Source organism: Tetrahymena thermophila, assembly GCF_000189635.1.
Source record: "Tetrahymena thermophila SB210 genomic scaffold scf_8254440, whole genome shotgun sequence".
Classification (NCBI taxonomy): Eukaryota; Ciliophora; class Oligohymenophorea; order Hymenostomatida; family Tetrahymenidae; genus Tetrahymena; species Tetrahymena thermophila.
This window is the reverse complement of record NW_002476221.1, coordinates 47,626-72,162: the sequence shown is the minus strand read 5'-3', so window position 1 is coordinate 72,162 and position 24,537 is coordinate 47,626. Positions and strand designations below refer to the sequence as shown.

At 22.9% G+C, this 24,537-nt stretch overlaps 9 protein-coding genes across 9 annotated transcripts; 4 read left to right on the top strand and 5 right to left on the bottom strand. All coding sequences in view use genetic code 6, as the record gives it.

Moving 5' to 3' along the window:
• Positions 1 to 441: 441 nt before the first annotated feature.
• Positions 442 to 1,695, top strand: TTHERM_00825250 (hypothetical protein; the record flags this gene model as incomplete). Its single annotated transcript, XM_001031393.2, has 1 exon — positions 442 to 1,695. One exon carries the CDS (start codon positions 442 to 444, stop codon positions 1,693 to 1,695), a length of 1,254 nt encoding a protein of 417 aa, XP_001031393.2.
• Positions 1,696 to 2,313: 618 nt separating this feature from the next.
• On the top strand, positions 2,314 to 4,765 carry TTHERM_000825249 (kinase domain protein; the record flags this gene model as incomplete). The annotated part of the gene is made up of 17 exons (XM_012799652.1): positions 2,314 to 2,337; positions 2,395 to 2,444; positions 2,490 to 2,576; positions 2,631 to 2,720; positions 2,768 to 2,857; positions 2,914 to 3,003; positions 3,066 to 3,155; positions 3,207 to 3,296; positions 3,347 to 3,436; positions 3,487 to 3,576; positions 3,800 to 3,925; positions 3,976 to 4,071; positions 4,125 to 4,214; positions 4,264 to 4,353; positions 4,409 to 4,492; positions 4,536 to 4,619; positions 4,669 to 4,765. 17 exons carry the CDS (start codon positions 2,314 to 2,316, stop codon positions 4,763 to 4,765), a joined length of 1,458 nt encoding a protein of 485 aa, XP_012655106.1.
• Positions 4,766 to 5,466: 701 nt separating this feature from the next.
• Positions 5,467 to 7,183, bottom strand: TTHERM_00825240 (MORN repeat protein; the record flags this gene model as incomplete). The annotated part of the gene is made up of 5 exons (XM_001031392.2): positions 6,898 to 7,183; positions 6,286 to 6,717; positions 5,730 to 6,182; positions 5,566 to 5,680; positions 5,467 to 5,506 (listed from the first exon to the last, which is right to left on the bottom strand). Exons 1-5 carry the CDS (start codon positions 7,031 to 7,033, stop codon positions 5,467 to 5,469), a joined length of 1,176 nt encoding a protein of 391 aa, XP_001031392.1. The 5' UTR covers positions 7,034 to 7,183.
• A 751-nt stretch (positions 7,184 to 7,934) lies between these two features.
• Positions 7,935 to 9,897, bottom strand: TTHERM_000825239 (ubiquitin carboxyl-terminal hydrolase; the record flags this gene model as incomplete). The annotated part of the gene is made up of 9 exons (XM_012799651.1): positions 7,935 to 8,279; positions 8,331 to 8,420; positions 8,479 to 8,582; positions 8,643 to 8,819; positions 8,879 to 8,969; positions 9,020 to 9,109; positions 9,218 to 9,380; positions 9,456 to 9,618; positions 9,678 to 9,897. 9 exons carry the CDS (start codon positions 9,895 to 9,897, stop codon positions 7,935 to 7,937), a joined length of 1,443 nt encoding a protein of 480 aa, XP_012655105.1.
• A 427-nt stretch (positions 9,898 to 10,324) lies between these two features.
• Positions 10,325 to 14,268, bottom strand: TTHERM_00825230 (ubiquitin carboxyl-terminal hydrolase; the record flags this gene model as incomplete). The annotated part of the gene is made up of 5 exons (XM_001031391.3): positions 10,325 to 12,067; positions 12,188 to 12,300; positions 12,408 to 12,855; positions 12,919 to 13,710; positions 13,852 to 14,268. 5 exons carry the CDS (start codon positions 14,266 to 14,268, stop codon positions 10,325 to 10,327), a joined length of 3,513 nt encoding a protein of 1,170 aa, XP_001031391.2.
• Positions 14,269 to 15,059: 791 nt separating this feature from the next.
• On the bottom strand, positions 15,060 to 16,289 carry TTHERM_00825220 (hypothetical protein; the record flags this gene model as incomplete). Its single annotated transcript, XM_001031390.2, has 1 exon — positions 15,060 to 16,289. The coding sequence occupies one exon, from the start codon at positions 16,287 to 16,289 to the stop codon at positions 15,060 to 15,062; it is 1,230 nt and encodes a 409-aa protein (XP_001031390.2).
• A 709-nt stretch (positions 16,290 to 16,998) lies between these two features.
• TTHERM_00825210 (Rab-family small GTPase) lies at positions 16,999 to 17,631 on the bottom strand (the record flags this gene model as incomplete). Its single annotated transcript, XM_001031389.3, has 1 exon — positions 16,999 to 17,631. One exon carries the CDS (start codon positions 17,629 to 17,631, stop codon positions 16,999 to 17,001), a length of 633 nt encoding a protein of 210 aa, XP_001031389.3.
• Positions 17,632 to 19,241: 1,610 nt separating this feature from the next.
• On the top strand, positions 19,242 to 19,865 carry TTHERM_00825200 (hypothetical protein; the record flags this gene model as incomplete). The annotated part of the gene is made up of 1 exon (XM_001031388.1): positions 19,242 to 19,865. The coding sequence occupies one exon, from the start codon at positions 19,242 to 19,244 to the stop codon at positions 19,863 to 19,865; it is 624 nt and encodes a 207-aa protein (XP_001031388.1).
• Positions 19,866 to 21,549: 1,684 nt separating this feature from the next.
• TTHERM_00825190 (Serine/Threonine kinase domain protein) lies at positions 21,550 to 24,207 on the top strand (the record flags this gene model as incomplete). Its single annotated transcript, XM_001031387.3, has 11 exons — positions 21,550 to 21,628; positions 21,807 to 21,914; positions 22,006 to 22,123; positions 22,379 to 22,454; positions 22,551 to 22,634; positions 22,693 to 22,885; positions 22,950 to 23,123; positions 23,229 to 23,547; positions 23,605 to 23,740; positions 23,901 to 24,087; positions 24,140 to 24,207. 11 exons carry the CDS (start codon positions 21,550 to 21,552, stop codon positions 24,205 to 24,207), a joined length of 1,542 nt encoding a protein of 513 aa, XP_001031387.2.
• Between the last annotated feature and the right edge of the window lie 330 nt (positions 24,208 to 24,537).

Here is a 24,537-nt window from a genome sequence, read left to right as displayed (position 1 = left end):
ACAAATAACTTTAGTCATTTAGAGAAGAATATTTAGTATTAATTTTATTAATTATTAAAAGTAATTGCTTTGAGATAAGATTTGAGGATTAAAATAAAAAATAATGGTGTTTAAGGGATCTAAAGATTAATAAAATTGATTTAATTACACCACAAATACAAAGATTTATGAAATTTAAATCAATCAAAAATAAGATTAATATTCACCTTGTAATAATGATTTGCATAATAAAAATTAATAGCCAAACAAAACTAATACATATTAAATAATAATATAAACAATCAATAAACAAATTATAATAAAGTTCTGACATTTATAATTGAGAAGTTTTTAAACTCAAACTTGATAACAGAATAAAACTCACAAAAAATAATACGCATACTCCCATTAGTTTTCATTAGAAAAAAATCTAATTATTAAAAGAATATAAGTTGAATCATTATGAATCAAGATAGAAATAGTAGACCATCTACAACCTCTAGCAAAACTAGACCATAAACTAATTCATCACAAAGAAGATAGATAAGAAGCAATTATGATACCTAAAAAACAGATGTAAATTCTAATAATAAATATCAAGGAGATAATTACTATTCTCCAGATAGAACTGAAGAAAATTAAGTTAAAAATTTTGGTTCAGATGACTAACAATCTCCGACCCATTACGATAAACCTTCAAGTGCTTATTCTAATCGCAAAAGAATTAATTCAGTCTAAAAGAGTGAATATACATCAGTAAAAGCCAATTCTCTTGCTTCAACTATGTACAGAACATTTAATGGAACTTATTATACAGCATCTGGGGCTGGTTAAAACACTATGAAAAACTCGATAGACTTTAGCAAATTAGATCCTACTAAATTTGTAGATGGAGTGTATTAAGAAATTCCTTTATGGAGACAATCTGTTGCAACATGGAGGAATTCAGCTCCTTCACATAAATTCCCTCAAGCTCAAAGATTCCCAGATCCTAAACTTCCAGGCACATACAAAAACAAGATAAATATTCCCAATACTCTTAAAAAAAGGTCAACAAGCTTTGGATTAGGCAAAAATACAGATATTTTCCCTCCTAAGCATATAGAAAAAGCCTAAACTACACCAGCTCCAAATGGGCATAAAGTTAAGCGCTACTTAGAAGATTAGAATCACTATAAGATTAGATACCCAGAATCTCCTGAATTAAACAATACTTCATATATTTAATAAAGAAGCTGCAGTAAATCTGGTTGCGAAACAGAAAGAAGCAGAGAAAAAAGATCCCTTTCATAAACTCATTGCATAACTTAAGGTGTAGAACCTGGTAAAAGCTTCGGACTAAGCTATGAACACTACAGAAAAAATTATTTAAAATATGCTGATAGAATGATATATTCTCCTCTTTTCTAAGAAGGTAATCCTCCTCCAAACACATACAATGTCAGTGAGAAGATAGGCAATGAAAAGAGGAAATTCAGTATCTATTAGAGACTTAAAATGTTCAATGAATATTGTGATAAGTAAGTCCCACCTCTCACAACTTATAAAATTAATGAAAAGCCTGTTGTTTAAAAAAGATTTAAAGATATTTCCTTTGGCTACGGATAAAAAATAAATATCGCTGCACCTCTAAATGACAATCCTGGTCCTTAATATGCAGTTAAAAGGGACTTTGATGAATTCGATAAATTTAGTAATCATTACCTTCAAATTTGAAAATAAAATATAATAACATTCAAGTTAAACTTTGGTACATACATATATACTCATATAATTACTAAATTTTCCTTAATAAAAACTGAAAGTAAAAAAAATCTTTAAATTATCTAAAAAATAAACATATGAGTAATTTATATTAATTGTATTTTTTATTATATATTTCATTGATCATCAAATTTATAATTTTATAGATAGAGATATTTTAATTATTAAAATTCGTTTTTTTCTTTTTCAATATTTATTAAAAGATATTAACCATGTTAATTAAGTAAGTAAGGGAATAGCACCTTAAAATAAAATTCCATATATAAAATTTAAACTATTTCTCAATTCGATTAAGTTTAATATTAAAATTAAAAAATTTTTATTTATTTTTATTAACTTAATGATGCATCAAATATGTTCTTAAAAATGATTCCTAATAAATTAAAATAAATTATTCATAAAAAAAAAATAACTAGATTTAGTTCTTTTTTAAATTAAAATTTCTCACTAAAATTGGGAAAAAATTATTAATCTACAATTGAACAAATAAATTATTATTTTATTATAACAATTGAATTTATAAAAAAGATTATTAGTGAGTTAAGTAAAAAAAAAAAGTTATTTCAAAATATGTAAATTCAAAATATTTATATGGTAAATTAAATTATTTTAGGGTTTAATAAAAATAATTTAATATTTTTGATTAAAAAGCTAGAAAACTTTGATCTCAAACAAATTAATGAAATAAATCTTGTTTTTAAGTATCATTTTAAAAATTTCAAAACAAATAATTTAAGTTTTTTAAGAAATTAGAAAATCGAATTCAGTGCTTAAAAATTGAGTTAATAAATTAGCAAATGCTCAAACTTAAAATTTCTTACTATTGATTTAAGGTTTAAAAAAATTATTTATAAGCATTTGAAATATTTCATCAAATAAATAAATAGGAGTAATTAAATAGATAGTTAAATAGCTCTTGAGCTCGGTTAAGGAATTTCAAAATGTGAAGGACTTAATTCAATCAATATTAATTTATCGTATGCTTATTTAAATTATAAAGTTTTTAAATTTTATTTTAAATTAGAGGTAACTCAATAGAATAAAAAGGTGCATTAGGACTTATATATGGAATATCGAGATGTAAATCTTTAGAGAGTTTAGTACTTGATTTATAGTAAAATTATTTTATATTTTTAGTAAATTAATTTTAAGTTGCTAAATATTATGAAGTGGAAATTAAATTGAGTAGTAAGGAGCAGCTAGTTTAGGTGAATATATTAAGAAACTTGAAAATCTTAACAGTTTAACATTAGATTTAAGGTAAAATTTTGAATTAATTTATTTTATAAATGAAATTTTAAAAATATAATTAAATAACTAAGAGGAAATCTTATTGGCGATTAAGGTTTAGAAAAATTAGGAAATGATTTAGCAGAGTGTTTAAAAATATCATCTCTTATTTTATATCTTTAGTAAAATTCAAAATGACAGTCATTAAATCATATTTTATGTTTTTCTTTAAGAACAAGCAAAATAAGTAATATTGGAGCTCATTCTTTGGCTTTTGGAATTTCCAACTACTAAAATATTCAAATTTTGAATATAAACTTATAGTAAAATAAAATCTTAATCAAATAAATAGAATAATATAATATAAAAAAAGAAATAATTAAATTAATGACCAGGGTTTGATTAGTATAGCAGAGTCTTTATCAAATTTATACTCATTAGTTAATTTATCTCTAATGATATAGTATTTAATATTTTTTATTGTTCTTTATTTCAGAAAATTTTTAAAAATAGGGGAAATTAGTATACTTAAGATGGTATTAAATGGCTTAGTGCTGGAATTACTAGATGCAAAAACCTTGAATCCTTAAGCTTAGATTTTATGTATAAACTGATATAAATACCTTCAGATTTAATTTTATTTATTTATTTACTTATTTTTCCTAAAATATAATATTTCTTTTTCATGAAAATCATTTTAACTTTGTTTAAAAATTCCAATTTACAAATAACAAATAATTTGAATTATCTTTAATTGTAATTATAAATCTATAAAAGCATATTTTTTTGAATTTGATGATTAAAATTAATAAGATTTAATATTTAGCATATTAACAGCATAAGATATGTTTAGCTTATAAAGCATAGATAAATTTGATGAGTGTGAAAAATAAGATGACTAATTCTTATTATCTAGCTTAAAACGATTAAATAAATTAGACATTACTATTAAGTAATAAATAAACTTCTTATACTCAGTATTTATTTTTTAATTTTTAAAAGAGATGATTAGTTTTAAATTACAAATGAATCTGTCTAATTATTAGGATAAGAACTTTCTAAACTGATCAATTTGAGTTAATTAATTTTGGAAATTCAGTAAAAATTTATTTGATAATTAACTTAATCTTATGAAAATTTCATTAAAACAGATTCAGTGCTTTGATAGAATAAGGAGCCTAAGAATTATTTATAACTTTATAAGGCTTAATTAATCTAACAAGCTTGTCTATAAAAATATAGTATGTTTTAATATAAAATTATTATTTATTAATTAAAATTTAAAAACAGTGAAAATGACCTTATTGATATTAATTTTACGAACCTTCCTATTTTGTTATCAAGCTGCAACAAAATAAAATACTTAAAATTAGATTTATCGTAATATTTTATCATTATTTATTTTTCATAAATATAAAACTTTATTTCAAATTAGCTTTTAAGACTCTAAGTTTCTATATTGTGTGGAAGATGGACTATTGCACTTAAATAGTTTGGTTTCTATTTATTTAATTCTGAGGTAAAGTATTAATTAAAGCTTTTAAATAAATATTTTTTATTAGTACATCTTAAAAAGAAGTCATAACTAGTCTTATGTAGTGTTTGAATCATAAAAAAGATCTCTAAAATATAGTATTAATGAACTCGTAATTTATTTTTTCAAAATAAAAATTTAGTTAATCATAAAAATTTAAGTTTAAGGACAGTCATGATTGATAGAATTCAAAAATAAAAATAAATTTAAAAGCTTTTAAAATTAAAAAAATTGGTATACTCAAAATTATCATTCTGATATTGAATAAAAAAGTTGTATTATTAAAACTAAAAGTAACTTTATCTATCTTTATAATTCAAATTAAAATAAATTTACCAAAAATTAAATATTTATATTGAAATTATATCTTAAAAAAAATTGAAATTATTTTACTATTATTTTAACTTTCTATCTAAAAAATAAAAATATTATTAAAAAAACAAATTAGAAAAATTATATAAAAATATTAGACAATATTAATTTTAACATTTAAGAATTATTTATTTAATTAATTTTAATGTTAAAATGATCAATAAAATATTTTTTTTTAATGATTAATTAAAATAATTAAACCTTGCATACTATCTGTAATTGTATAATGCTTTTAATAATATCTTTAACTTTTATATTTTTATTTTAATGGAGATTTAATTTTAAAAACTAATTTTGAGAAAAATAAATTCAACTAAAATTTGCATTTAAAAAACATAAAAAAATAATTTGCATGAAGATATCCTAAAAAATAAGAACAAACAAATGAAAAATCGAGTAAACTAGATTTATAGATATACAATTTATAATGTATTTATTTATTATTTTATTTATTTATAATTAGAATATTTACAAATATTTACTTCATCTTCAAGAAATCTCTTAAAAGAGAATTTTACTTCTCTTTAAATTTAAATGAATTTAATTTTTTTATTTTAATTTTTATGCAACAAATTTTTTGTTTTTGATCATTTTTGTTTTTCTTTATTTTCATCATCTTCAGAGATCCTATATTTTTTAAAGTGATTTAAAGTTTTTTAGTAAAGTAAAATTAATAATCTTTATACCATCTTTCTCTTTTGCCATTCTTCCACTCACCCTTTTTCTCTATAGCATTAGGTCCTGTAAAATAACCAACACCATGTTATTTACCATTTTCCCAATATCCCTTATACACTCTTCCTATTAAAAAAAAATATTTAAAACTAATTAAAAAAATTTTTATTTTTACCATCTGGCCATTCAAAAACACCATATCCATGCTTTTTATCATCCAAATATTCTCCTTCATACTTTCTTCCATCACTCCAAGTAAATACTCCCTTTCCTTCCATTCTGTTATCTACCCAATCACCAATATACTATCTTCCATCAGGCCAGCTATAGGTACCTTTGCCATGTATATTATTTTTTATAAATTATCCTTCATATACTGAGCCATCAGCCCACATAAACTTTCCATATCCTTCTTTTTTTCCATCTACATATTATCCTTTGTACACTGCTCCATCTGGCCAAGATTCTGTACCCATACCATTTTGCTTATCATCAATCCACTCACCTTCGTATTTAGCTCCATCTATGTGTAGATATACTCCCATTCCATTAGCCTTATCTTTGTGCCATCTACCAATATATATGTCACCATCAGAGTGGACTAATCTACCTTTTCCTTCTGCCATATCTTGATTTATAAAAATATTATTTTAAAGTTTTATTTTTTTAAACTAAAAATTGATTAAATAATTTCAAAAAAACTTTATTATTTTTTAGTAGAATAAATTTACTATTTCTCCAGTATCCTTCATAAAGGCTTCCATCATTCCAATATTATTTTCCACGACCATGTCTATTGCCATTTTTCCATTACCCAATATAAACTGATCCGTTTTCAAATTCATATGGACCTGCATGTGGTAATTGCTTATCATCAGGAGCATCTTCATCATATAAAAAGTCTCCTTAAGAAAGAAGAGTATTTTTTGCATTTTCATTAAGAAATTCGGGTATAACAGTTATAGGCTTTGCAATATCTGGAAGAGGAAGATGAAATTATTAACCAGGATCTATATTATGAGAATAAGTCACTGCATTTTTTGAATTATCATCATAAACATCTTTAGTTATGCTTCTACTTGAGTCTTTTCTATCATTCTATAATGAATTTGCATTTGTTTAATCATCATTATGAGGAGCTGCATTTACTTTAGTAGTTTTTCCTGTAAAAATTATAAATTAATACTTTATATTTATTTCTATAATATAAAAATGAATCTGAGTTGCTTTTTTAGAGTGTTTGATATTAGTATTATTTAATTTGCATAGCTCATTAAAGCTTAAACTATTGATATAGTCTTTTTATATTTAAATATCCTTTTCGTTAAATTTTAACTAATTACCTATTTTAGTTGTAGTATTTTATTCTTAGTCATCATCAAATGCATTTTCAGGAAGCTCAGGCTTGCGTTAAGTTATTCCTTCTATTTAATTCTACTAATCTTATGCTTAGTTGGTACAACAGCATGTATTACCCATTTAATATTTGCTTTCTTAAAATAAAATATTATTTTTGTTACTTTTTGAGATCTGACTATTATCCTCTTAATATTTATGTTTTTAATAGAATTTGTTTACAGGATTTTGAAGAGTCTTTTTAATTAATTTCTTCTATTTTTTTAATAATTCAGATTAAATAGTTGTTAATAGTTATTATCGAAAAAAAAAATAGAAGGTAAGGTTTTTTTTCATTTTCAACTGACTAAAACCAATCAACTCGAATAGCCAGAATTTGAATGACTGAATATATATCCATCACACAAAAAAAAAATATTATAAAACAATCAGATGATAAATTAATAAATTGAATTAATAATATTGAGAATACCCTAAATACTGAACTAATGGTTTCATTCTACAAAAAATAAAAAATTTAATAAATAGAAAAACACTTAGAATAAATGAGTATAAAATTAAATTATTTAAAATACTTATCCTAAATTCATTAATAGAATATAAAATAATGTTAAAGAAATAATTGTTGAAAATATTAATTATAAAATAAGATATTTTAATTTGTAATACATTGTAATTAAACTTTAAATTTTATAAAATATTCTGACCTAAAAATTTTTTAATTTAAACTTATTACTAACTTAAACAAAATTAATAAATAATCTTATTTTGAACAAAATTAATAAATAATTTTATTTTAAACAAAAATAATAATTAGTCTATTTTTTAACAAAAATATGAAATTCGAATAACTTTTGTTATCAATACCAATTTTTAGAAAAAATAATCTCTTATTTAGTTTAAACTTAGGAATCCTTATAAAAATAATTGAGCAAAAAAATGTTTTATTAAGTTCAGTATATTTTACAAATAACAGTTCAAAATGAATATAAATTAATAGTTTTTAAGTATTCTTAAAGAAAACTCAAAATTTGAAATCATAGTCTGGTATGAGTATGTTTTCTTTTCTTTCATCCCAAAAAGAAAGGACATTTCTAAGATTATCTGATTATTGTTAATAGCTATTTGCTTCATAATTTCTTCCTTATTACTTCAAAATTTAAGAATATGATTCAAGAGCAAAGACTTTATTAAATGTGGTATAGTTTTCAGAATATTCTAAGCAATCAATCAACAAATTTTCAGCAAATTCTATTTTATTTTGTTTTTTAGCAGCTAAAGCTGATATTACTATAGTTCTTAGCACACGATGTAATGACTCAAGCTTTGTAGATGAATATTGGCTAACTTATAACCAAAATTAGCTTGCCTTGTTTTACAAAAAATATTTATGCAGCTATTTCAAAAAAATAATTTTTACATTAAAATCTCCAGAATAAAATAAAAATTCTCCCATATTCATAGCACATACAGAACTCATAGGATTTTTGAGTAAAACATCTTCAGGTTTCTAAAAATTTTTTGTAGTTTTAAATAATTTATTAATTAATATATGAATATTTTATTACTAAGCCAGTAAGATCAAAAACTTTTTATTCTTCATCAAAGAGCTTTTTAAGTATCGTAAATTATTATTCATTAATTTAATCTTTTTATCTATTTTTTTCTTCAACTATTATAAAAATATTTAAATAAGTTATTAAGTTTTTATTTTAATAAAAAATTAAATAACATTCAAAAGCATTAAAAGCTCTTTTTATTAATGGAGCAACTAATTGAATTCTTTCTTATATCTCCTCTTGAAGTTACTTTTGCTTTTTTTCTTCTTCTTTTGTTGTTTGGGATAACTCTAAAAGAAGCTTTAGACAATTCCAATAAGTTACACAAGCAAGATTGTTATAAGCAATACCTTTTCATTAATAGTTTTAATTCAGTTTATTATTATGAATCTATTGTTAATTGCTATACCTTTTTGAATTGGTTATAAACCTGCCTAAATAGATTCTTATAGGAATCTTTCTGATTGATTGAAATCATCACCTTTAAGAGCATGGATTATCTTAAATATAAATATTAATTTATTGGATAAATATTTTATTTAAAAATTACTCCAGCATATAAATAAATATCTCTAACAATAACTTTAGGAATTTCCTCATGTTGAAGTTATTCAAGAATCATTTCTAGAAAAATAGATCCCTATAAATTATTAAAACAAATTTGTATTAAAAGTGAAAATTAATTATTAAACTAAAAGTAGAAATTAAATATAAAGCTAAAATGTATAATTTTTAAGCATTTATTTACCCTTTCTAAATCATAAATACAGTAATGAGTCAGTAGATTTTTTAAAATTTTAATATAATCAACATTTTTGTAAGAATAAAAAGCTAGATGCTTAAAATATATATCTTCTAGAAGAGGTGTTAATAAGTAATTTTTGTCTTGCAATTTATACATTAAAGCCAACCTGTTAATTATATTTTCATAAAAAATGAATTTTCTCGCTTGTGGAATAAAAATTATCTAATTTAAATTTATTCACCTTTTCATTAATATAATCTATAAATCTATTCTGTCTGGTTGTTATTCATTTAGTATATTTAGAGCTTCTTAAAATTTTTATTCTGCCAACTCAAATTTTTCTAATGATGCGTATCTAGATGCTGATTAAAATGCTTCGAACTAACTCAATTCACTTAGCTACTCTAATTTGATTATTTTAGTTTACTTTTTTTAACAATATTTGACCTATTTTTATTTTTACCATCTTACATAGAGCTTTTTGGCTGAGTGTTTGTTCCAACTTTCTTTTTAAGCTATTCGATTTCACTTGTCAACTAATTGAGATCTATATCTTCTTTTTATGATGTTGAAAAGCTTTAAGCTTGCAAATTATAAAATTTAGATCTATATATTCCCTAAACACTCTTATTCTTTATGAATAAATTCTATTTTATTAAACTTTAAAATATTCTCCTTTACATTTAGTTTAATACTCAACAGTTAAAATTTTGCTATTAAACAAGATATTTTTTTTAATATTGATTATTAAAAATCTGTAAATAAAATAGAAAGTATTTTAATTGCATAAAACAAATATTTTTATGTAGAATAAAATTTAGGAATCAAAAATATTTTTTAAAATTGTGAAAAAAAAAATGAAAGCTAAAAAATGTAATCAATCTTCATTTCAAATAAAAATGGTCATAAACATTTTTCGTAATAAATATAAAAACAAATAATTCATTAACTCATCAAATACAAATTTTTTAAAAAAGCTTTATTATTTTATTTTTAGTTAAAAAAATAATTATGAAATGAGTTTACATAACAAAAATATTTCTTACTATGTACCAAATAATATTTTTAAATTTTTATTTATTTAAAACTGAGTTAATTTGTAAAAAAAAATCAATCTCTTCTTCTGTAGAAAAGTACATATGCAGCACTACAAACAGCCTATTCAGCACTGCTTTAGCTAACATGAGAATCATTGAAATTATACCAACGCTTATTAAGGAAGTTTTGAGCACATGCAGTATAGTGACCTCCTCCCATACCACCATAATGTTGGCTAACTGCAAACAAGTCGTAAATTTGAGGCTTACCATTTGAGCCTAAAACATATTTTGTCATATCTAAGTTCTCAATAGGGAAATCTATGAGATCATTAATTTTTTTACCTCCTGATTCAAAGTAATATCTACCAAAATTGCGTACATTACCTGACTTAAATCTTTTAAGATGGATAATAAGAATTTTAGGAGTATTATAAATTTCCATTTGTTTAGTGGCAAGGACATGTCTTTTACACTTGCTGCAATACCACTCATTACCTTTTTCTAGCTACTCTTTCTTTACAAAGGCATCGATGCAATCATAAAGATCAGCTGAGCCTGAAGAAACCTCTTTAGATGTCTTTTAACTTTCAAAATTATATGATTCACATCTCTTTGTTCTCATTAATTTAACTTCAATTTTATGATCTAAGACCATTTTAACTTTTAGTCTATTTTAAGTCTTGACTCTTAAAGAAATTAAAGGTTCTTAGCTCTTGTAGTCAATAGGAGTCATATCTTTATTAAAAATTCTGAATAGGCATTTTTATTATGGATTATTTTCTAAGTCTGATAACTCTTTTAGCAAGTTTTCTCTACTATCATTAGCAATATCAATATCTATTTTAACTTCTGGCTAACCATTAGCTTATTGGTAAGTGTGAAGATATACTCTCACAATTCTATAAATTTACAAATATAAATCTTATACTTTAGAATTATATTTTAAGCTAACTAAACGAGAATATGAAACATTGTGGATATCAGTATTTGATACATTTGAGTTTAGCTTAACATCTGATTCCATTATTTGGCAAAACTCGATTTCGGTATACACAAAATCATGTGAGACAGATTTCTTTGAGTTTTAAACTTTTTGCTCTTCTTCTTCTTCTACATCGATTTAATCTCCATCGTTTTAAGTAATTGGAGAAGTTTTTTTATTTTATGGAGATTCTTCTTTGTCTTACTCTTATTCCTCTTCTTCCATATCTTATTAGCTTTTTTGATTAATATCTTTAATGCTGGTACCCACTTTTTCTACTTCATACACGAAGCAAATACCTGAAATTTCTTTAATATGGACACCTCTTTCATCATCTTTCAAGAATTCTTCAATTTTAGATTATGCATTATTAGCAAAAATTAAGGATTAGCATGGAATATTTAAATTGTCACTAATTTGTTTTTTAAGTTCTCCAAGACTTGAATCAGAACGAATTTAGGTTTCAATTTTGTAAGGGGTCTTTCTAGGATCTTTGAAAATAATATAGAAGGAAACATCTTCTTTAGTTACTCTTGGAATGGGTACTGAAAGAGTTAGGAATGGGTCAAAGGTGATAGATATTTTTCCACAGTTTTTATCTGGACAAACTAAAGTACTCTTGAATTAGCCAACCATGAGGTCGCTGATCACAGAGTCATTTCTCTTTTTATAGTTTTTAAAGAATTCAAGAGACATTTCTTAATCCTTGCCTCCGCTATAATCAATAGCCTCAACGACTGGTTTCTTCTTTATCCTATTTAAATCTTCATGTAAACCATCAAGAAGATAACTTAATAATTCTTAAGAATCTTGTTAGCTATAGCCATAAAACTGTTTTAAACAAAAAAAAAATTAATGAAGTACTTATTGAAACAAAAATTAATTAACATTTTTATCAATAAATTAATAAATATCCACACAAATTGAATAAAAACTATCTTAAATAATTACTTATGGGGCAAATTTACCGATAACCTTCTTGAGATAATGAGGAGAGACTGAAGAATCACCTCCCTACCATATATCTCTGACCAAATCAGCATATGAAACAGCTAAATGACCATCTGTTTATTGAAAAAACAAATTTAGTATTTTTTATTTTATAAAAATTAATTTTCAAGTTTTTAAAAAAAATTAAATTACAAAAAAGTTATATATGAAAAATATTTACTTGCTCCTAAAGGATTGTCAGGATTAAGGTCATTAACGTATTCATTATTAACCATGAAAGTTGTTAATTCCTCAACATTGCTCAAACATTATAGTGCAGAGTTCATAAAGCATGTATTACCTAAATTCTATAATCCACACAAACCTTTTTTTCCTGAAAAACCCTTTTGTCCATTTTAAATTCTATATTTTTGCATCATGTTTCTAACATGACTTTCATCTATTCTTCTAATTTTTATTTTTCCTGTAGGAAAACCTTCTATTTCATCACTTTCATCTATTATTTCAGTGCTCTAACTGTTCTAATTTATAGACTGCTACTAATAATCTTCTTTATTTTCTGATTCTTTTTTGCTTGACTACTTTCTCTAAGGACATGGAACAATCTTAAAATTATTTGTTTCTGATAATTCATAAAGGATTATCTCACTATCAGTTAGTTACATATCCTAATTAAATATTTAATTTTGTTTAAACTATTATTTTACATGAATTTTAATAAAAAAATTTACATCAATACATTCATCTTCACCTATAACAATATCTTTGACATCTAATTAAATTGTAGGTTCTCTATATTTTTAGGCCATAGTTTTGTAAACATTTTGATAATTTTTCATGAGATCAGTAGATAATTTCCAGAGCTTGAAATATTATCTATTCAAAATTTAGTTTTTCTTTTAAGGTAAAAATTCTAAAGATCTTTTGATTTTGTCATTTAATTGCTTAAGGCTTGCAAATTTAGAGATGTAAATGGTGTAATAACTATCTTCTTTTTAATCAGGAGATAAAGTAGGTATAGGGATAAAGTTTATCTTCTTAAAGAAAAGCTCTACATTTACTTCATTTGTAATTGGGTTAAGGATAGTCATTCTCTTAACTTTAAATCCTCCATATTTTTCATATAAAAAATCACCTATTTGCTTTGAAACTATTTCAAAGTCATGCTTTTCAGCTTTGTCACTTTTTAAAACATAATTCTCAAAAAATTAATCTTGGTTTGCGTCTATCAAATGATTTTTGACATATGTCTCCACTAAATTAGATGCATCAATAGGGCCTGGATAAATTTAATCAATTGTTTTTTTACTATCTTCCTCATCCTCCATATTATCGCTTTATTCAAATTTTTCTTTGTAAGATGAGAATTCTTTCCATTTATTTAGCCATTAAGTGGGGATCAAGTAAACTTCCTATCCAGCCTTTTTGAAGAACTAAGAATCCTCATCAGATAATTCTAATTTTCTATATTCTTCTGCTTATTTTAATCTTTAATCTTATGAAATTATGTTGAAACCATCTACCTATTTTAATTTTAATAATTTTAGTTATTTGTATCTTTTACATTCAGATTTATTGGATTTAATAAACGTGTTTAAAGAAAAAAACTGTTTAAAAATTTAAAAATATTAGTAATATGTCTTTCACCTAAATAAATTTATTACTTTGAATTTAAGGTCTTAAATTATCTGAGAAAAGTCTTTTTACCCTTATTTCTATTCAGAGCTTGAAGAAAGTTTAGATAGTAACGAATCCATGTGCTTGATACACTCATTAGCTTTAGGCAAGTTGTATAAGCCTAAATAAGATACAACTAATGCTTCATAGTTTTCAAGCTGAGCAGTATAATCTTACTTCGAAATGCTTTTAAGAGCAGAATCAATTTTCTTTACACATTAATTGTATAACTTTAAAGCTAGAAGGCATTCTATAATTTCTGAATGCCATTATTTTTCATATTCAGCTTTTTGGCCTGTCACCTATAATATATATTTCAATGCTTTTTGGTAGTCTTTTTAATTTTTAGATTCCTCGTAGCAAATCTTGTAGGTACCTAAACTTATTTAAGTTTGCTTATCCATTCCAAATACAGTTTTGATTTTTTTGAGCAATGAAGATATGATAGATGAATTCTTTTCTTCCTTTTTTTAATCCTAAGTTATCACTTTCTCTGAAGAAATTGTATATATTTAAATTCTAAAATCTTAATGATTAATTAATTTATTTATATGAATTTTGAATTATATTTTTTCTATTTATATTGCTAGCTGGTATTTGTATATTCAAGTCAGAATGCTTTGTTTGTTTTCCTACCTATTCTATACATTTATTTATTCTCAAATTAAGTTTCTTATTTTCTAAAGAAAAACTTAATATCCTTTTTATTTATATATCCACATTTATATTTATCTATAAGAAATCCATAATTTTCTGATAACATTTCCCTCTTTTCTATTAAAATGAGAAATATATTTCTTTACTGAGAAAAGAAAGAATTCATTATTTATTTATTGAGCATCTAAATCAATAATTTTATTTAGATTATCAAAAAGATTAAATATTTTTTACATTAAATACAATTTAAAATTGAATATATTTAATGAACTAATTTATTAATAATTTTATTTAATTTTTCTTTTTTACTTTTAAGAGAAAATATTTTTTTATTTCAAACAGAGTTTAGTTTTTTATAACAAAAAATGAATTTTAATTATTAAACAATATTTAAAGGTAGGATTTTTCATATATAGAGTAGTATGTATGATAAGTTAAAAGAGAAAGTAATAATTAATTTTAAAAAGCTTTTTGATGTTAGTGATAAATATTTTGAATAAGGTTTGTTAAATCGAAGACTTATTTTATTATAATTTTTTCAGATTGTATAGAGGAAGAGCTAAGGTAATTACATGGATTATAGCTCATCATTTTGGTATTCAAGTAGATTTTGATTTGTAAATGAGTCTAGAAAAGAATCATTTTGTAAGAAAGTTTGCACATCAGTTTTTAAATATTTAGTAATTATATCTCCTCTTGATATTAAGACAATGATATTTTAAGTTAAAGAGACATCTTTTAATATATCTACAAGTTAAATCCAGCATGGTACTTGACCACTATAAAAGCTTTTAAATAATAGGTTTTATTTATTTAAAGCTATGTTAGTATAAATTTTATTTTCTTTTAATTGTTAAATTTGCTAGAATTACAAGATTTCTTTGATTTCAGCATTTTCTTTTTGGTTATAATATTTTTTTATAAATTGTGAAGTTTGATCTATAATTGTATCAATTTCGCTTTTTAAATCATGTTCATATTCTAATAAGTCTTATTCGTAATTATTAATATATTCATTTATTTCTTAAATTTAAATAATCTTTGCATCTAATGATAATTTTGAAGTTATCCTATTAATAATATCAGTAAATTACCTTTACTTATTTTCTTCTTATAAATTTCTTTTACTGAAATTATTTTATCCTTCTTTATCAATAACTTAGTTTAGTTTTTAGTTTATATTTTAATTACAAAAATTTAATTAATTCTAAGTTATATCTTTCAATAGCTCTTTTTAAGATTCTCGTAGTCTTGTAGTTTTATCTTAAATTTCAGAATACCCTACTTTTTAATGAATTAAATTTAAAAGCTCTCCTACATCTCCGAGATTATTTACTGCTTTCTTTCTGATTTGTATGATGTTCTCTTTTAAATTTAACTCGAGTTTTTTGACTAAAGAATTAATCTTTAACTAAAAATCTTTAAGTTTTTCTATTATACTTTTGCAGAGTATATCCAATCTGTAAAATTAGCTATCATAATTGGCATCTTTAAAGTGCGCTGGATGAGTATTCTATGATAAAATAACAGGACTAGCAACTTTTAAGCATAAGTTAATTACATCATCAATTCCCAAAAAGCTATTTTTGGTATGTAATTTATTAATATGGAATGCTTCCAAACATTTAGCACATATTAAGCCCATATGCATGCATTTTTTTTCTCTACAAACGAGATTTAATTCATATTTTGGGTGCTCTTTACAAAAGAATACTGGAAAAGCTCTTTCATTAATTGATATGGAGTGAATCGTGTTGTCAATTTCCATTTTAACAAAAGGGCTATCAAATAATATTCTAAGGTAGTTATTTAATTAATTATATTTATAAAATATGAATATTGAAATTTGTTTGAAATATTAAATTGCTTTCAAATTTCAAAAAAAAATAATGAATCCGCCAAATTTACATAATTTATTAGTTTTTTATTATTAATTTTGAAATTAAATTTATTACAAAATTTTAAAATATCAAAAGTAATATCATACCTCGCTTTACTTTTTATGATTATTGCTCATTTTATAAAATATTTCTCTAACTTCTTGGTCGATTTGTTAAATTATACAGCAATTCAAAATAGTACTAACAAAAATAAATTATTTTTTAATAAAAAGGGAAAATTATTTTTAGATTTCTTAAATATTTATTGGATTTGGATTATATTTTTTCTTAAAATTGATATTTTTTAATGAAAAAATTGAATTTTAAATGTGCTAAGAAAATATATTAATTAATATTTAAGAATACAACCTGACAGATTACATATAACAAACAATTATAAGATTCTTCAAATAAAAAAAATTTATATTTTTATAAATTTGATATTGATTTTAATATTATTGCTAATACTTATTATTATCCTAATTAGTAAAATTTCATGTTTTAATCAGTATTTTTTAGGATATTTATCATTTGCTTAAAGCAATATATTTAATCAAGCGCTTGATTACTATATAATATGAAATATTATTTTTGAAATCAACAGCAACCCTTATCTTGCTTCTAAACATTGTTTCTATTAGAGAGACTTTGATTTTAACGAGGTTGAGTAGATCCACCTTAAGGAGCGTATTACTTAGGCTTATTTAATTATTCTTTTTTATTCATAAGCTTACGAGCTAAGGTAAGAAAAGCTTACTAGACAGAATCTGATGTTTTAGCAGAACATTCAAAGAATTCCATATTTTTTGATTTAGCGTATTCTTAAGCTGTTTGAGTTGAAACTTGTTTTTCAAGGTCGCTCTTATTACCAATGAGAAGTAATTCAACATTCTTTTCAGCGTAGCTTTCTACTTCGCTAATCCAAAATTTATCAATATCTTAGAAAGAATTTTCAGATGTGACATCGTAAACCATAACAATACCATCAGCACCCTTATAATATGCAGAAGTAATTGTTCTGAAACGTTCTTAACCAGCAGTATCCCAAATCTAAAGCTTAACTTACTTTTAATCAATAGGAAGAGTACGGAATCTAAAATCAACACCAATTGTGGTTAAATAGCTTTCGTTAAATTGATCGTCACTAAATCTAAGCAATAAAGAAGATTTGCCAACACCGCTATTTCCGATAATGACGAGCTTGAATAAATGGTCGTAATCTTTAATCATTCTAAAATATCTTAACTTAAGAGTATATGAATATAAATACCTTTTTATTAATTTTTTTTGATAAATTATTTGGATTTTTTAATTATTTTTTCTTTTTCTCACAATTAAATCGATACCTTTCCTTCAAAAGTTAAGAGAAAATATCAAAAAAGAAATAGTTAAAGTACAAATAGATTCTTAGCTACGGGAGAGTAAAACTTTTATATTCAAAACTTGTTGCTTTTATTTTCATTTTATGATAATTAATTGAATAGGCTTGCTTATCTTTAAAATTGTATTGAAGAATATAAAGTGAATGTTTACCAGTTCAAACCTGATGATGAAAAATTTAACATTTATTATCCATATTCTTTTACTTTCTAATTCTCTCAAAATTTAAAATAATCTTAAATTATTTTTTTTAAGATACTCAACGTCATCCAACTTCTTTTGTTAGATACTTTTTAATTTTACAATATATCAATCACTTTCTCTTATAAAGCTTCAACATAAAATTGAAAGTATTATATTCAATAAACTACTATCAAAATCAATTAAAAATTTTTTTTTCTCCAAAAATAATTTTCAATTTAAAAAAGTGAATAAACAAAGTATCTTTATTTATTATTTATTATTCATATTTAGTCTCCAAAGTATAAAAAAAGCTCTCCTTAATTTATATAAATTATAACATCTTTTAAAATTTTCTTTTTATTTTTCAGTGAAATCTAAATTATTTTACTCAAAGTATATATCATATTAAATACTATATATATTTAAATTATATATTTTTATATTGAAATCCAATTAATTTGCATATATTATTAATTCTTTTTAAACTCTCTAAAATTTTTTATTATTAGAATAAGTTACAAGTTAGGAATTATTTTTTTTTACCAAAAAGCATAAATTATTTTATTAAAAAACAAAAAATTAACATTCTTATTATATTTTAGCACAAATAGCATGTAAAACTATAATTTATATTAATTCTAAATTTATTGATAATCAAATTACTAATTTAAAAATAATTTAAAAAAATGTCTTCTTAAGAGTTTTGATTTTTAAATTCAAATTTAAAATAAATTTTTCACTCCAATTTTAAAATAAATTATATTCTTTAAATTAAATTTTTGACCAATAGCATAAATTATTTTAGTAAACAAAACAAAAAATTAAATATTCTTATTACATTTAATAAAATAGCGTGCAAATTATAACTAATATATCTAAATTTATTTATAAATTAAAAATTAACAAATTAATTAAAAATAAATTAATAAATGTGAATTTTAAATTGTTTTATTTTTAAATTCATGTTTTCAATAATTTTTTTCATTCAAATAAAAATATTTAAATATTAAAAATAAATGGCTATTTTATTATTTTTGCTAAATTTGTATCTTTTTTATATTCAATCATATTAATATCGTTATTTAATATTTTATTATTAAGCATTTTATATATATTCATATTTTGATCTAATTATTAAATAACCAAAAATAATATAATTTTATATATTCAAATTTAAATAAGATTGTATATTTTATTATTTATAAATGTATTTATAAACATTAAATAAATATTCACACTTAAGATAATATTTTCATTTAAAACAAAACATAAAAAAGATGTTATACAGATTGTTTAGGAATAATTCAAAATTTAATAATTATTTTAATTATAAAAATATTAAATATTTTAGCGTTGCAAGAGAAAGTATACCATTAGAAAGAGTTGATAAAGCATAAGAATTGGTTTAAAAAATTATAAGCAGTCATGTTGCATACAAGCAATCATTAATATAGCTTCTAGAAACTTATCATTATTTTAAAAACATTGAATCAGATTCAGAGCTTAGAATTTTGAGAGACCTTCACAATTAGCATTTAGCTTAGTTAAATGAACAGGTTGTTATTCACAGAGTTCCTCCTCCTTTAATTCCATTTACTAGTGTTAGTTTTATAATTTTTGGAGGTATATCTTCTATTTTAGATTAGAAAAACTGTGATTAACTTGCGGCATAGCTCTGCAGGATAGTAGAAAACCATACTGATTATTGTTTATTTTAGCTAAATCAATAAAATTTAGATTAATAAGATCTTCGTAAAATGATCATTTAAATGAGAGATTCATCATATGATTTATCAGAAAAAATTCTCAGCTAAATGACTGAAGGAAATTCTTGTGTGTAAAACATTTCTGATTATGTATTTTAACCAATACTAAGATAACATTTTGGAGGGGTAGAGTGAATATGTTAAATGATATCAAAATTATTAGATTATTTAATATTGCACAATATATATTTGTTATATTTTAGTAAAATTTTCTTTGAGAAGCTTATAAAATTTTAACAATTAATCAAGACATTTTTTATATTTTATGGATCAATACATTGATATTAAGATAGAGTATAGAATTAAAAAAGTTTTCTTTGGCCACCAATATAATTTCATAAATCACCTATAGTTATTTGAAGATTTAAGTTAAATTTAATGTACTTTAGTCTATAAAAATTTCACTGATGACTTTTCAGATAAAATTGTGGTTAATTATTGCACATTTAATATAAATCTTAGTTCTTAAAATATATTGGTTGAAAAAAAAAATAGCTTTAGATCTACTTTAGTTTTATTATAAGCACTAATTAAAAAGGTTGAATAATCGAATCAATTGATTTTTTTATTTTATTAAAAAGTGTTTTTGGAAACGTTAAGAAATAAATATTTGTCATGTTTAGCATTCAATTTATAAATTCAGTAGTCCTTTAAAATACTTACTTACTTTTGTATGAATGAAATTTTTTATTTTCTAATACTAAAAATCTCTAAGTTACTTTTTATTTGCTCAATTATTCATAGTTTTGTTTTCTTTTTAGCTTCTATAAAAAATAAAAACTTGTACACTTCTCTTTTTTAATCAATAAAACTGAAATAAATTACGATCCTTGAATAGGCTCACCTTATTACTTCCATATTAAAACACATAAAATAAATGGATTAAAACAATCTTCTAAAAAATATAAATGATTTTACTATTTTTTAACCATTTTGAAGCTTTAAGCAAATATTATAACAGATTTTTAGCAAAAATATTAATATAACTAATTCTTACTTTTTCTTTCCTGAATTAATCAAAAAACAAATCAATCAGTGACAATTTTAAATAAAAAAACTAACAAAATCTTCTAGCAAATAAAAATAAATATGCTATAAATAGAAAGGTTTAGCCTAAATGGTTTCAATAATATATAATAACCAGTAATTATAAAGTTTATAATATGTTTTTGACTATCTAAACATATTATATAGATTTTACCAATGTATTAATTTTATTTATTGTCATAATAAAAGTTTTTATTTTAAGGCTTGCTGTGAGAAAGAATTAATGGTAATTAGATTTTAGTTAATGGCTGGAAAAAAAATAAAGATAGTTCTATCTTAATTTTTTATTGTTTAAAAAAAAAATAAAAATAAAGCATACTCGCTTTGAGTTTTATTTACCAGATGAAAAAAGGAGTTAGAAGTCTTAAATCAACCTATAAAATCATAGAACTAAGTGATATTTTATATATGATTTTCTACCTAATTATAAATTTTTAAAGAACAGGTTTTTTATTTCCTTGATAAATAACTTGCTTAATTTACTTATAAAATTAAAACAAAATAAAATTGAGTCAATAAATAAATAAAATTTGATTATCAAAAATATATTGCAGTCTAATCACTTAGCGAATTTTGATGAATTATATGTGAGAGAACATTAGGCAAAAGTTATTTATAATAAATAAAAAATTTATTAAATTAAAATCAATAATAATAACAACTCCAAAACTTAGTAAAAAGAGGAAAAATAAAAAAGAAAGAAAACAAAAGCTTAAAAGAGCGTATTAATAATTTTTGATATAAAGAAAAAGACAGAGACAAATAAAAACAAATGGATAATTTAGCTGAAACCTTTGATGAATTAAATCTTGGTTGTGAAAAATCTCTCAGCAAGCAATTTAATGAAGGAGGTACATACTTTTCCTTTTTTTTGGACTGCTTTTTTTTATTTTTTATATAATTATTTGGTCATTTTATAAACAAATCAAGATTTAAGCTATTTACCAGCTTCATTCATATTTTCTAATTGATTAATCTTGTTTCGCCTAATCTAACCCTTTTATATGTTTCTTTTTTCATATTTAATAGAGAAAATCATCATGAGTTGCAACATCTATAAATTCAATGACTATAAGAGAAGATAAGAAAGAAACCTTCTGATTACTACTCATGCTATTTACAATTTGAATGGATCTAGTAAATTAACCCCTTTTTTCTAAATAATTTTAAAGAATATTAATTTGTTTATATTGATGTGGATTTTAAACATTTTACATTTATTTAAAAGCCATCAAAAGAAAAATTGATATGAGCAAGATTAAGGCCTTGACTGTTAGCACCCTTGGTACTGAGTTTGTTATCCACGTTCCTGATGAGTATGATTATCGTTATGCTTCTACTGATAAGTAATTAACAACAACTTTCTTTAATCAAACTATTACAACTCCATCCATATTTAGAAATTCAAAGTTTATGATGAAGCTAAGCTTTAAATATATGAATTTCACATTATATTAATCTAACTTTAATACAATATGATTATGGTTTATCATCCCAAATGATCATTTGAATAAATTTTTTTACTGTAATTGAACAAAACTTAAAGGAATAATAAAAAGCCCTTACTTAAAAATGATAACTTATAAAATATATAAAAATAGATGGGATCGTATTATCATGAGTATTGTAAAGGCTTATAATTTGAGATGTGGTACTAAGATGCCTTGCTACTTTAAGGTAAATTAATTTATATATTAGCTAAACTTTTGAAAATTAATAGATAAAAAGCTAGTAAGTAGAAGAAAATTAATTTAAAATAACTTAAAATATTAGGATGATGTAAGTCTCTTTAACTATGCAACAACTAAGCATGATAAAAAGAAAAAAATGAACAGAATGCCAGTCGAAGATGCAAAAGTAAAAAATTTATTTGATTTTGTAATGTATTTTTAATATTATTTAATTTATTTTTTAGCTTATGGATGAAAATTCATTGAAATAAATGATGGACTAACAAGCTAATGTGTATATTGATATTAAGAAGAGAACTTCAACTTTATGGTCTCGCGAAAAGGGTAAAGAAGTCAAGCTTGATGACTTCAATGTTTTGAAAGTACTCGGTGCAGGAGCTTTCGGTACAGTTCTTTTGGTAGAAGAAAAATAAAAAGGTATAGGCTTACAAACTTTATTCAGTATTATTTGCTTTAATAAATTTTTTAATGAAATAAATAGGGGAATGGTTTGCAATGAAAGTTATTAAAAAGGATGTCATTTTAGAAAAGGGACAATTTGAGCACACCAAGACTGAAAAAATGATTCTTGAACACGTAAATCACCCTTACCTCGTAAATCTTGTCTATGCCTTTTAGGATCCCTCACGTCTCTTCTTTGTTATGCAATTTATGAGTAATTTTTCTAATTAAATTATCTTTTAATTAACAAACAAATAAATAAATTAAGCAACTAAAACTTATAATCAATAATAAAAAACTTTTTAAAAATATTAAATAGAGGGTGGTGAGCTCTTCTAACATTTGAGAATAGCTCGTAGGTTCGAAGAAAAGAGAGCAAAGTTCTATGCCGCTTAACTTTCTTTAGGTTTAGGTCATCTCCACTCCAAGAATATTGTATATAGAGATTTAAAGTTAGAAAATATTTTAATGGATGACTTTGGAAATGTTTATGTTTCTGACTTCGGTATGGCAAAAATGATTAAATAGAATGAGTTGGCTATGACTTTTTGTGGTACTCCTGAATATTTATCTCCTGAAGTTATCCTTGGTCATGGTTGTGATCAAACTACCGATTGGTGGTCACTTGGTATTCTTACGTAAAACTTATCTTTCATCCTATTTAAATTAAATTTAAAATTATTTTCTAAATAAAGCTATGAAATGATGTTTGGCCTTCCTCCTTTCTATAATAAATAATAAGCCACTATGTTTAAGTTGATTAAGGAAGCTGAATTAAAGTTCCCTGAAAAGCCAGTTGTTTCTGCTGAAGCAAAAGATTTTATCTCAAAGGTAAATACTATAAAAAACTATTTAATAGAATTATTATTAGAGTTAAGAAAAAGAAATTAGCTTTACTAGCGAAAATAAAAAGCGAAATGATATTGAATCTTAAACTAATAATAAAATAAACTCGCAAGTATTTATTAATTTTACTATAAAAAACTATTAGTGCTTAAACCGTGATAGAAGATTGAGACTTGGTGCAAAGAATGATTTGTAAGAAATCATGTAGCACCCTTGGTTCAAGGATATTGATTGGAACGCTCTTTTGAATAAACAAATAGAACCTCCTTTTAAACCTAATGTATCAGATGAAAGATGGTTAGACAACTTTGATAAAGATTTCACTTCTATGAGTAAAATTTTTTTACTATCAACATATCTAAATTTCATATTTTATTAAAATAGAACCTGTTTTGGATGAATAAGGTAGAAATGTTTCAAAGAATGGAAACGATCCTTTTGATAATTTCTGAAAGACTTTGATATTTTAAAAGAAAATATCACATTTCTTAATTCTTATTAGTTATACTAACATTAACTTCAACAACAACAACAACAAAAATCAACAATTTATCTAATAATCAAGGCAATAAATACATACCTACTTTATTTTCTAAATAAAAAACCCATTCTTATTTTCTATTATATTAAAATTAATAAAGATAATACTAAACGATTGTTGCAAATGAATCATTTATATAGAAATAGTATTTACTACATACATATTTATTTTTTATGTTTCTTTCAAGAATAATTTGTTTTTTATTACTTACTTTCTTCATTTATATTATCAGAGTTTATTT